This window comes from Cuculus canorus, chromosome 1 (genome assembly GCF_017976375.1).
Source record: "Cuculus canorus isolate bCucCan1 chromosome 1, bCucCan1.pri, whole genome shotgun sequence".
NCBI classification, from domain to species: Eukaryota; Metazoa; Chordata; class Aves; order Cuculiformes; family Cuculidae; genus Cuculus; species Cuculus canorus.
In genome coordinates this window covers 82,473,276-82,486,588 of record NC_071401.1, presented here as the reverse complement: position 1 = coordinate 82,486,588, position 13,313 = coordinate 82,473,276, and the positions used below count along the sequence as shown (strand labels likewise).

General features: G+C 41.0%; 1 protein-coding gene across 1 annotated transcript in view; it reads right to left on the bottom strand.

The window, feature by feature from the left end:
- Nucleotides 1-13,313, bottom strand: part of SMS (spermine synthase) — a 56,470-nt gene that overhangs the window by 18,870 nt on the left and 24,287 nt on the right. The window contains exons 3-8 of the mRNA XM_054087771.1: nt 9,644-9,737; nt 8,769-8,833; nt 6,015-6,190; nt 2,216-2,370; nt 1,238-1,327; nt 117-231 (exon numbers count right to left, since the gene is read on the bottom strand). Coding sequence (XP_053943746.1) covers nt 117-231; nt 1,238-1,327; nt 2,216-2,370; nt 6,015-6,190; nt 8,769-8,833; nt 9,644-9,737 — 695 coding nt within the window. The remainder of the gene's footprint in view (nt 1-116; nt 232-1,237; nt 1,328-2,215; nt 2,371-6,014; nt 6,191-8,768; nt 8,834-9,643; nt 9,738-13,313) is intronic.

Below are 13,313 nucleotides of genomic sequence, written 5' to 3'. Positions count from 1 at the left end.
TTTTTGTTGCAAACCATAAACTATTATTTGGCCCTCTAGAGGCCACTCTCTGCCTCTAGAGGGCCAAAAACATCGAAAATCCTCACAAGATTAGGAAAATACATTGGAAGATTAACCTTCTTCTGGAGATGTGGAGATCGGAACTGCCGTCAGATCGTTAATTACATAATCAAACATCCTCCCTTCTTTGGCATACCTCTTCAGTACGGGAATGCAGTCTTCAATTAGAACCTGCAAGAATGAAATACTGTAGCTAGTCCTCAAACTCTGAAATTTAACCAGGTAAAAGGAATAAATGCAGACTTAGCGGAATTAAGAGTAGGGGAAAAATACAGAAGTCAAATGTGTGGTTAATTTTATGCTCCATTTTCTACTTCTCGCATCATATAAAACATAGGAATAGTTGCAGGAATTGTGTCAATGACAACACAGACATTACAGAATTGAACTTCCTAGCTCTGTCACAGATTGCTGAGTGACCACTGTTCTACCTACTAAACAGTTATCAGTCCCCCAACATCCACAAAATAAGGTATTTCTGTGAAGGGTCACCGACTCATGCAAAATTGCATGTGATCTCTCAATTTTTTGCATGCTTGTTTTAGCTCACACCTGGAAACTAGTATCTGAGAGCCTTAAGAAGCTGCAACGAAAACACAAAGATTTCCAGTGAAGATGCCAGATTACACCCAGGCTAGTTTGTAGGCTGTCAGATGGCAGCACATAAAGACCTTAACTGCAGAGCTGCATGAATTTATTTTTATTTTTAATACACTAACAGTGCAACAGTAAGAAATATTGCCTGCATAGTAAAAATAATTTTTAAATGTGTATTATAAATCCAGATGTTCTCAACTGTACAGGACAATCAACACACATTTGTTCTACCTTTCCATCAATTTAAGGAATTATGTTTAACACTGCATCCTTACTGCTAAGCGCTCCTCTTTATTTGTAAGCCATGACAATAAACATTCTCCTATTTCACATTTCCTAAGTGATGTATAATTTGTTTTAAAAAGTTTGAAGAAGGAGTTAAAATAATTTTACACTAATGTATACCTCCAACACAAATCCCAGTCCTGGCTATTAAAATTCAGGAGTGCCATAAAAAGTCCTTCCCAAAATTCAGACAAATCAGAAGACTTTTCCACAAAACGTTGCCATAGCAGTCTTCCAGGCTAGGTTCAACTGTATTTGAAATACTACTTCTAAAGAAAGAAAATCAACAAATTACCTGATAGCACTCTCCTTTGAGATTGTCTAAGACATCTCCACATGTTTTCCGCATGTATTTCCTACATCCATCGATCACCATTTGGTCAATGTTTGAAGCTGGTTAAGGCATTCTACACTCCAGAAGTAATACAGGTAATAACTGCCACTTCTTCAAAAAGAAATTCTCAAGAAGGTGACACAAAGGATTAGCAAGATGTGCATCTTGGTATACATACTGCAATAGCCAACCTCATGTATTTGCTTCCAGATTTAGGAAATGCTTATATTTGGTTTTAACCAGTATTTCTGGTACCTCGGGTTACCATTACTGTGAAAGCTTAAAATGTGAATAGCATGGTGTATTTAAGAACCCCATAAATCTAACTACATTAAGAGACTTTAACCTACATTGGTGAAACAAATATTTTGCAAAACAAAGGGATTCTAAAACCTACAGTGATCAATGCTTTTATGGCTAGCCGTGGTTTACTTTACAAACTCTTTGAACTACAGAAAGCTGAAAACTTTATTTGTATCAGTATTTAAGACAGCAAGAGTTGATCGTTCTGCCACTGTAACAATTCACCAAGTCCTGACATTCCTATTCATTAATCGCTAGCTGCAAAGGAGGTGGGTTTTTTATGTAACTTTCTTTACAAAAAACAGAACTCAAGGCATAATTCAGCCCAAACCTCAGGCTCAGACCTGTCTTCTGTTGTCAGAGAAGGAACCAGTCTGACAACAGAAGTGCTCCTTTCCAATTCTATGTATATTGCTACTCTTGAGTTATACTATGGAGCAGGAAACTGAAAGTGTGTGCTGCTAATGATACACAAATACTGAGTCACTGGGTCTAATCAAACAAAGAGATATTTCAGTTTAGACTCCTCATGCAAAACAGAACCTGATAGTTAACTGTGCTCAATGCTAAGATGTCAGCAGAAAACACAAACTGAAGCATGTTAAAATGAACAATCCATCATTTGTCAAAGGATATCTCTACCATAGTAACCATCTTTGGCTTCAGTTTGACTATCTCATAAAGTATACCTCCATCACCACCTCCTAGGATTAACACTTCTTTCCCAGTGTAGTCTTCCTTTCCGCTGCCCATTATGGCTTGAGTATATGCCAGGTCACTCTCTGCCAGATCTGAATGGAAGGAAGAAAAAGAGTTGGACAGAAACATTACATCTTTAATTATTCTCATTAATTGCTATTAATTTGGTATTAATCCAAAGGTGATAAAATACAGACCAAAGCAAGAGCATATACAAAAACAACCTAGCTCTCACAAACAGTCCCGGTAACCAGCAGGCTGGTGATTTACCAAAGCGAACAAGATCCCCCCCTCAGAATCCCACACAGGATTTCTCTAGTTCTCAATGTAAACCCAGCAACAGCTACCTCAGCATGAGGAAGTACTATTTGCCAAGAGAAGGAAAGCGGTAGAGCAAAACAGTCAGAACTTAAGACTTGATTGTCCATACTTGATAATTCAGTGGGTTTTCCCCTCAGATTAGTGCTGCAAGTGATAAATGAGGAGACTTTTTTGAAAGCACCCTCTGGACCCCAACTAAAAAGTGCAACCTAGAGGCATCCCAGTGGATCCCTGCACAGAAGTGTTAAGTATGACTACTTAACACCTATCTGGTAAAAGGCCCTAAAGCAAGCCTTCTGCGAGCGTTCACCATTGGCTTCAAAGCAGGCAATACCATTCCTAAACTCCAACAACAGATCAGAGCTACAAAGGCAGTGCTTTTCACATCAAGGCCTACCCTATCATTCTGCCGCAATCAGCACTTCCCTTGTAAGTGCAGAACAGTATTTTAAAATCCTATGAAAGGTAAATTAGTAATCACCCTTCTACAAGGCACATTGTGACAACATTCAAATAAAACCTCATCTCCATATGAAACTAATGAAAATTTCTGGCCAGAGGTATAGAATACCTAATTTGGTGATTTTATAAAGTTCTAATTGAAATAGAAAACACCTTGCTAATGAATTCAACTGTGCCCATTTCTAAAAAGGGTAGAAAAGACAACCCTGGCAACTACCAACCTGTCAGACTCACCTCTGTGCCTGGAAAGATCATGGAACAGAGCCTCCTAGAAGCCATGCTAAAGCACATGGAGGACAAGGAGGTGATTGGAAGCTGTCAGCACAGCTTCACCAGAGGCAAGTCCTGTATGACCAACTTAGTGGCTTTCTACAATAGGGTAACCGCAGCAGTGGATACTGGAAGACCAATGGACATGATCTAACCGGACTTCTGAAAAGCCTTTGACACGGTCTCCCACAACAGCCATCCCTCTACACTGGAGAGATATGGGTTTGATGGGTGGACTCTTCGGTAGATAAGAAACTGGTTGGATGGTCATATTGAGAGAGTAGTGGTCAATAGCTCAAAGCCCAGGTGGAGATCCATGACAAGTGGTGCCCCTCAGGGGTCCATACTGGGACCAGTGCTCTTTAATATCTTCATCAATGATATTGACAGCAAGTGCACCCTCAGCAAGTTTGCAGATGACACCAGGCTGAGTGGTGCAACTGCCACACAGAAGGACGGGATGTCATCCAGAGGGACCTAGACAGGCTGGAGAAGTGGGCCTGTGAGAATCTCATGAGGTTCAACAAGGCCAAGTGCAAGGTCCTACACCTGGGTCCGGGCAACCCCCAGTTTCAATACAGGAACGGGCATGAAGTGATTGAGAGCAGCCCTGCAGAGAAAGACTTGAGGATGCTAGTTAATGAGAAGCTCAATATGAACCAGCAATGTGCACTTGCAGCCCAGAAGGCCAACCGTATCCTGGGCTGCATCAAAAGAAGCGTGGCCAGTATGTCAAGGGAGGTGATTCGGCGCCTTTATTCCTCTCTTGTGAGACCTCATCTGAAGTACTGTATCCAGTTCTGGAAACCACAACCTAAGAAGGATATGGAGCTATTGGAATGGGTCCAGAGGACACCTACAAAGGCGATCAGAGGGCTGGAGCACCTCCCATACAAGGACAGGCTGAGTGAGTTGGGGTTGTTCAGCCTTGAGAAGGCTCTGAGGCGACCTTATAGTGACCTTCCAGTACCTGAAGGTGTTACAGGAAAGCTGAGGAGGGACTGTTTACAAAGGCTTGTAGTGATAGGACAAGGCACAATGGGCAGGGACACCTTCCACTGTGTAAGGCTGCCCAAGGCCCCATCCAACCTGGCCTTGAATACCTCCAGGGATGGGGCAGCCAGGACTTCTCTGAGCAACCTGTGCCAGCACCTCATCACCCTCACTGTAAATTTTTTTTCCTAATATCTAAATTTTCCCTCTTTGAGCTTAAAACCACTAAACCCTCATCCTATCACTGCATTCCCTGATAAAGAGATGAAGAGCTCCACAGCTTTTCTGTAGGCAGAACGACTTTAAAAGGCTTTAGGGATTCTCTGGTGATTTGGCAGCCTTGAAACAGTTGGGCTTGTTCAGCCTGGAGAAGGCTCTGGGGAGACCTTATAGGGACCTTCCAGTACCCAAATGGGGTACAAGAAAGCTGGGGAGGGACTTTTTACAAGGGCACATAGTGATAGGACTGGGGACAACGGGTATAAACTGGAGAAGGACAGATTTAGACTAGACATAAGCAGGAATTTCTCCATGATGAGGGTGGTGACGCACTGGCACAGACTGCCCAGGGAAGGGGTGGCTGCCCCGTCTCTGGAGGTGTTCAAGGCCAGGCTGGATGGGGCCTCAGGAAGCCTGATCTAGTGGAAGGTGTCCCTGCCCATGGCAGGAGGGCTGGAACTAGATGACCTTTAAAAGGTCCCTTCCAACCCAAACTGTCCTGCAATTCTATGATTCTAACAACACTTTTCAGCTGCCATCCGCACAGAAGTCCCCCTGACAGCTATAGAAAGCTAACTGAATGGTTAGAGGCATTGCTGACAATTCCAAAAAGCTAGTCAAATTTCTCACTTCCTCTGCCATTAGACTGAAATTAGGTATTCTGTCCCTACACAGCAACATTTCTTGTATACCTCAGTACTTCTCAACTTAAGTACTGAGAGATTTTACAAAGCATGCTCCTTAGCACCTAGATTTTCTAGCACGCAGCACTCTCATTTATCCAGCTGAAAAGAAGACTAGCTCATTTCTCCCAAGTTTACTTTCCAAAATATAAAGACCAGCAGGCAAAGTACCACGTAAAGATCCTTCCATAAAGGTTTGGTCAGTGTTCTGACTAACTTAAGAGTTCAATTGAGCATTTTGAAGAAGACAGTCAAAATATTTTCAAAGCAGTTATATACATTAATTCCCCACCAAGCAGGGAATTCCCTTGATAATCAAGGAGCAGCAGGATTATTCCCACCCAAATGCACACCCCCAGTAGCTTCTATTTCTTTGTATTTCTTTAGAATTCTACTGTACTTTGACGACCAACAAAGTAGCTTGTTTCACTGTCATAAAGGCCCTCAAGAGGTTGGACTTGCAAAAAGGTAAAAGCTCACACGAAAGAAAGAAATATAGTAAGCTCTGTTACACACTAACTTCTATTCTCCTGTGCTGCCTTCCACAGCAGAGACTACAACTTTGGAAAAGGAAGACGATTTCTTTTTTTGTACTCTGGATGTTACATTGGTCAGCCTTTCCAATTAAAATACTTTATAGAACAGATATATGGGTACATGCATAAATGTAGCTTCCTGCATCAGAACCATGACCCTTAGCAACTATCTATTAAACCTGCGCCACAACAAGACAGAAAACAATTTTCAACAATTTCATGCAGAAGGTCCTCAAATTAGATGATACTTACTAACATCCCCACTGAGGATAAGAATATTCCCAAACTGTTTTGAATGCAAAATTTTAATATTCTGAAATGGAGAATCTTCATCATAAACAACTTCATCAATGTCATACTCCACTAGGCGCCCATCAGCTGTGGGCCAGTATCTATCAATGACGCCTCCTCTCAAAATGGCTGGCAATCTAGAAAGAAATACGGAAAAAACAAAAATTACAAAACATTTGAGAAAGAGGGATCTCCTTTAAAAAATAAACACAGCATCCTGCAAATTCACCATAATGTATGAATACTTTTTACAAGAGGGATCAAAAACTTTGCAAGACTTAGCAATCAATGGATTTAAAAAACCTATGAGCCATATGTTAAATATACATAAATTACTAAGGCACAGATGAAATAAGTGACTCTTCTTTATGTACAACTTCTACAATGTGTGTCTGAATCTCTACCAGAAGAGAGAGGATTTACATAACATACCAGCCTCTACAGAAAAATCAGCTCATAATGAGAAATGGATACAATACAAAAGCAGAACGCAGACGAAAAATATCCACACATGACAAAGCCTCTTCTGGCTTTCCGCTTGGCTAAGAATGCCACTTTTTTGAGATCAGTGGCTCTCACCTTCTAAAATGATACTGAGAGACATTTTAAAGGAATATACAAACATACAAAGTGAATTATTATAGTGTTTCAAACCAAGCTAGGTCACTCTGCAGTGTATAAGCACAATCCTTGATATCAGCTGACAGCTTGCATTATTTAAAAGTAATGGTTCAAGCATCTGCATAGACTATTTTGGTTTGTTGGCTGGCAGGTTTTTTTGTTTGGTTGGTTTTTATTTTTAATTCTATATAGAATACCTTGGTTCAAACCAGTATTACACCTGTAAAAAAAACTATATTCAAAATGGCAGTGAACAACTAAAATTATTGTATTCAGTTTTAAGCAAAATGTAAGGGCACAAAGGTAATCAGATTTCACACACACGCTTCAGAGTTAAGGGTAATTTTTTTCTAGAGCAGAAGATCAGACAGACAAGCTTCTAAATTCACTAGTGACTCTCAGTAAACACTTCAGAATTATTTTCTATCCTCCATGAGCCACAAGATGGCAGCACACAGCGAGAGCAAGAGCATCTATTCACTGCATCCACACAACAAAAAGGCATGAGCAACTTTTCCAGCAATATTCATTCTAGTGAAGCTTCAGGTGTGAACACCAGAAGGATGCAGAAAAGTAAAAACAAAAAGTAGAGAGGTGTGTGAAAAGATCTATGCCAGATACACTGTTCTAGTAGGTTTATCTTCCGATACAAAAGGTAACCAAATTGATCTAGATCACTTGAGGCAGACTTTTTTCAGACCCATTTTTAACAAGTTCCTACCTTAAGGATTCCAATAACATTTCAGTATTAAAATATCCTCAAAGGGAGGGCTTCTCTCCCATATACACATGATTATGTACATTTGCACACCATGTGCCAGGTAAGCCCTTACCAGGATGAAGTAAAGCAAGATAACTACCTCTGTGTTTTACATACAATCGTTAAACAAAAAAACCCAACATTCAAGGTATTTCATCACTTTTCAGATCACTACTACTTTACGCATAGCCACGTAGGCTATAAGTATAAGGTCACGTATAGCCTTGTCTGCTATAGCACTGCTTAGCTGTTTTCCATTTTGTAGTTTCCTCGACTTTAATGAATCTTGCCGATTTTACACTGCTTTTTACTTTACTTAAACCATTTCTACTTCTGATTATGTTCTTTAAAGCCCCTGCTACATCTTCCAGCAAGTGCATGCCTGCCGTAAGTGCTTAGAGGCCAACCAGCCACCAGGAAGACACCAACACAAGCTGTGCCCTTCCAGACCACTGGCAAACTCCAGCGTAAACGCTGTTTTAGCAGAAGGCAACAAATCACAATTAGCATCTCTACAATTTAATATATAACCTTGTATTTAAGCAAATCAAAATAAGAGAACATTTGCAAAGCCTCTCTTCTCCTTTAGTTCTTGGTTATATTAAAAAGTAGTTGCTAGAAAAGACTTCCATCTTTTTGGCGGGACCCTACACACACAGGTTCCCCTGGAGTTTTTGCTAGCCATGCCCAAGCCCAGCTCTATCAGACACACCAGGGGAAGTGCTGCGAGATAAGCTGCTGCGGAAAACCATGTCTGGTCAGGGACTCCTGCATGGGCTGGAGCTAAAAGGAACGTCCAGCCTTCGTCCCTGGTGCTTGACCAGCCCATACCGCAGCTCTGCCCCCACCTGCCCAAGTCTTTCACTGATCCCTGACACAGTCGGCTTAGTCTCGGAGCTGCCTCAATACCACACCCTACTCTGGCAGTCACACAGCTGGGACCAACACTGGTCGCCAACACCAGCTCTGCTCACCTTCTCCACAAGCTGTGGGTAAAGTTAATGCTGTGGCCTAACCCTCGCCACCCTCATCTCCCCAGCCCTTCCAGAGCTGTCTGCTCTTGCTCACTGGTTGCATTTTCTCTCATCATTTCATGAAACAGCAGCAAATTAAAGAAGTAATCACTGCAATACTGAAGAGTAAGCTTTTAACAAAACAGCAAACCTTGCAGTAGTTTCAATTCTGCATTTAAAAAATTTTAAGTAATGGGGAAAACACATATGCATAAATTCAAACTCCAGGCTATTCACCGCAGACTAGCAAAGCAAAATTTGCACATTATCTTTAGTAACTATGCAGACAAGCAACATACAGAAGTAGGTGCAAGTACTTACCGTTTCACCCTTTTTATATTACCACAAAACAATTCTTTCATTCTTTCTTCTACTTTGTTTAGAAGCTGAAAAAACAAAGGAGAGATGGAATTTATAGGTGAATGTATTAGTTAAATTAGGCTACTTGGAATGCAAAAAAAACCTAGCACCTGCACTAAAAGATTTTGAAATGTAAAATTAGAGGCCTATGAATAACAGCTGGTCACCTTAGCATCATTGCCAACAAGAATGTGTATATTGTAGCAGCAGACATCACTGTGTTTAGCTGTCCTCCAGAAAAACAGAGCCAGACCTTTCAGGCACAGCCAAAGGGGGAATATGAGAACACTAAGGCTTCATTCCCACCAAAGCAGCGGCCTGTTCCCCTGCAATATCCATTTTCTGAAGCTTTCATATCAGGGAAGATGAACTTATTTTTCTCTGTGGGGAAATAGTTTTGAGTACATTTCTCAATTAAATGTTTTGAGTACATTTCTCCCCATTTCTCAGATTAAAGAAGGGAAAAAAAAAAAAAAGTCATACACTTATACAGCAGCTCACAGGTTGAGCATCTCTTCTCCCTCACTGCCCTGGGTGTCTGAAGAGACCTGAGCTCTGACCAAGGCTGCTAGGTCTTTATAACTTTTACAGCAAAGAACACAAGGGCCAGGACAGGCAAGAGAGAGAGTGAGTGAGTGAGAGCGAGTGTGTACACACACACGCTCACATGTGTATCTACAACCAGCATTAGCACATTCCTCATCTGTAAGCATTCAGGTGATTTGAACTAAATTTGATATTTAAAAATCTTTTACCAAGATATGCCTCAATAGACTCGAAGAAAATGGGCTCCCCGTGCAGTCTGACATGCCTAGTAATAGAAGTGTTGCTCATACCTGATCAACTTCCTCTCTTCCTTTCGCATGATCATTGTAGCTCTGCAGATCCACCAGCACTAACCCATGAGGGTGAATTCTCAAATTGGCAAAACTACAAAATAAAAGAGAGACTACAATGACTATTTTATTATCAAGAATCAGAGTGAGTGAGGAAAAAAGTCTGAAATTAGTTACGTTTAATTCAGAATGCACAGTTCTTGTTCCAGCTGTTTGTATCTGTTGGCAGTGCCAGCTGGGTTCTTCCTCTACAAGACGCTAAGCAGTAAACAGAAGTTTGCAAGAGCATGCCAGTCACTATATAAGTAATAAAATCAGCAGGCAGCAAGACAGTGAAATAGTGTTTAAACGAGGACAGCTACAGCACAAGGGTAATATACCCTGCCTACTAGTTTCAGCTCTATAAATAACGCTGGCCTGAACATGTGTCTTCTATTGATTTTGTTTGGCTTTGTTTAATTGAAATCAAACCTCAACAAAACCAGACACTTTCCTTCCCATTTATCTTCTGTCTCACTTCTTACTGTTAGGTTTTTTTTTTATAAACTTTACAGCAACTATTCACAGAGATATTGTTCACATTCAAAGCTCAATAATAATTCATAAATGAGAAACAACGCATCTTGGAGCAACCATGACTTTGACTGGCAAAGAAATTCATCAGCAAATTCTCACTGATGAATATAGAGGCAAGACAGACAGAACTCCTCCTATATACTGTGCTTATTACCGGAGCATTTAAAAACCAAAGGAACGAGGCTTCACCATTACTAGCCACTGGGTGGACGAATAGAGCACCTTCAAGAACTCGCAATAAACAAAACAGAAAATCAGGACGATGGGGAAAGATATAACAAACTAAAACCAGAATGGCAACAGAGATTGTCTTCTCTCTTCCTCAGTATGTAAAGTCTAAGAAAGGCTACAAGGCGGTCATGTAAACAAAGAGAGGGGAAAGGAGCTGAAAAAAGGGAGAAGGGGTGAGGGGAGATGGAGGACACACCAGAAAGAGCCAAGAAAAGAAAGGGTATTCAGGGATGGAAATTCATTTGTTCACAAAGCTGAGATAAGGCTCTAAAGAGTTCTCCAAATGCCCCTTTCTTTGCCTGCCTGCTCTTATTACCTGACTCAGCCCCAAATCTTGTTGAGCCAAGAAGCTGAGGTAACCTCTGCTTACTCCTAACCTTTTTTCTCCCTTCCAGAGCTCCTTTCTTAAATGTCAGCTTCAATATAAACACCATCTCTCTTGTGCTGGCAGGGTCAGCAAAAGCCCTTAGCTGCAATCAAAGGGAAAATCTGGATATTCTGTCAGTACTATCTAAAGATTATAATACCCGAAAACGATCAAATGATGAAATTGACTGAAGTGACTCAAAAATAAACACACTCTTGCTGGCTTTTGACAGCAATGACCTGTAGCTGTCATGTAGTTATTCTATTCAAAAGATAAGTCTGGCATGTCCCAAGCTTTCCTGAAGACTTCAAGCACATATCTTGTTTTCAAGAATAAAGGCGTTTCCACACAATATGCACATGCTGGCCACATTTCCACCTCTCCAATGCGTGCAGACTGTCACAATCTTTACTGGCCCTCCTTACATCTCAGCGGTTGTCCACTAGGTGTCCTTCCAACAAGGGCCTTTGATGAGGGACCAGAAAATGCCTGTACGCCCAATGATCATTACCAAAACCACAAAATAGCCTTAAAATATACATTTCCCACACACCAGGAAATTAACCATACATAAAATACATTGTTTTACCACGATGAAAGGACAAACCAAAAAAAATAAAATCAGTCAAGGAGTAAATAGAGATGGGGGGTTTATTCCTCTTTATTCCTACTCAGGAGGTCAGACTAATGAGCTAATTAGAAAAATAAAGTGTATTTTCAGTATCAGAAGCATATCTAAACCAGCTTATTTGTTTCTCTTGTAGTATCTATATAAGGAACTGTTTAGGGAAAAGAAGCAACCTCACTTCTTCACAATGAGGGAGGTGAGGCACTGGAACAGGTTGCCCAGAGAAGTTGTGGATGCCACATCCCTGGAGGTGCTCAAGACCAGGTTGGATGGAAGTGTCCCTGCCCATGTCTGGGGGGCTGGAATTAGATGATCTCTAAGGTCCCTTCCAACTCCAATCATTCTATGACTCTGCTGTACTCCTGCAAACCAAAGCAAAGCAAGGAAGCTATTCTGAACTTCAGCAGGTAAGCACTTCACCTGTATGTTTTTAGGATGCTGTGTCCCACTACCCCACTCACTGCTGACTGACACAAGTCAGTACTATTGACACATGGGCCACGTCATACTTCGCATAGTGATTACAACATCTTACACCTTAAGCTGATGCTTCTATCAGTACCACTAAAACACAAGTAGGGCCACTAAAGAATAAATAAAGAGAGAGGACATACAGACACTCCCCCCTTCACCTGCAGGTCTTCTGAATTTTTAAACACTTCTCTCTATGACTTGTAACCCTCTGAACCAAAGGGACTCAAATCAGTTGCATGCATCTCCTTAAGTCTCCTGCTACTCAGCATAGAGGGAATGGCTACTGGAAAGGACAGGTCTGGAGAAGATCCTACCAGGATTGTTTATATGATTTTCATGACAGTAAGGGCTTACTTAATGTGCCTAACATAATGGCAAAAAATGGTCAAGGCTAAGTATGAGAACAAACAGCTTTATCACAAGATTCCAGAAGATTTTGTTTTAGTGATTTGTTAGGGGAGTTTTGGTTTGGTGTTTTGTTTTGGTTTTTTTTAAAGACAAAAGAAAAAAATGCAGATTTTGCTAGATGGAAGCACTGGTCACTCCAGTAGATTTTGAATGCAACGATGCACAGTAAAATGAGACATTCCTAATGAGGTCAACAGACCAGCTCCAGGGTCTCAGAGCTGTGGCACTGCAGACAAAGAATATCTGCAACTCATAGAGAGCTGTTATGAAGTACTCTGAAATCTGGCACTGTCCCAGAAATATTTACACTGTAAGATAAAACTTTTTATCAGTTTATTCCCATACTCAAGGGTTTACTATTTACATAAATAAGTAACAGACTGTCTCATGACTTGAGTTCCCTTTTGAACTCCCTTCCTACAAGAATCAGTCATTGTAAGATCTGACAGCTGACATGTCTTCAACTTCTCCTGTGACTGCATGAAATACTTCCTCAGTACAACATTACTGCCTTTGCTTTGGGGTCTTTTTAATGCGAGGCAAGGAGAGGCAGAGAGGAGGATTGCTCTTAAAAGCACAACCACGCAACTTCCAACTTATCGTAAGTGATGTGACGGCATTAGAACACAGAGATAGTAATGCTGCAGATCCATCGTTCATTTTGTCAAATTGTTACCTCTGCTGGAATAGCAGGGTCTTGACACTCAAGGGAGACGAGAGAAGACAGATGGAAGGCAGGCACCAGGCTGGAGCAGTTTAGTGGGGCACTAAGTCATATTTAGAGCATCTGGCTAATAATCTTAGCCAGTTAATTTACGGAAAGCAACCAACTTTGAGAGAAATTCAAATTCTGGAAGAAGCTGATACAGATCCAGATCAGTTATGCTTTGGTTGAGTTACGTAGTTGGAAATTAACATCCAAAATAAGATAAAAATGCCTGTAAAAGACTTAAACACACAGCAAACAGTACAAGTGTACATTCTGA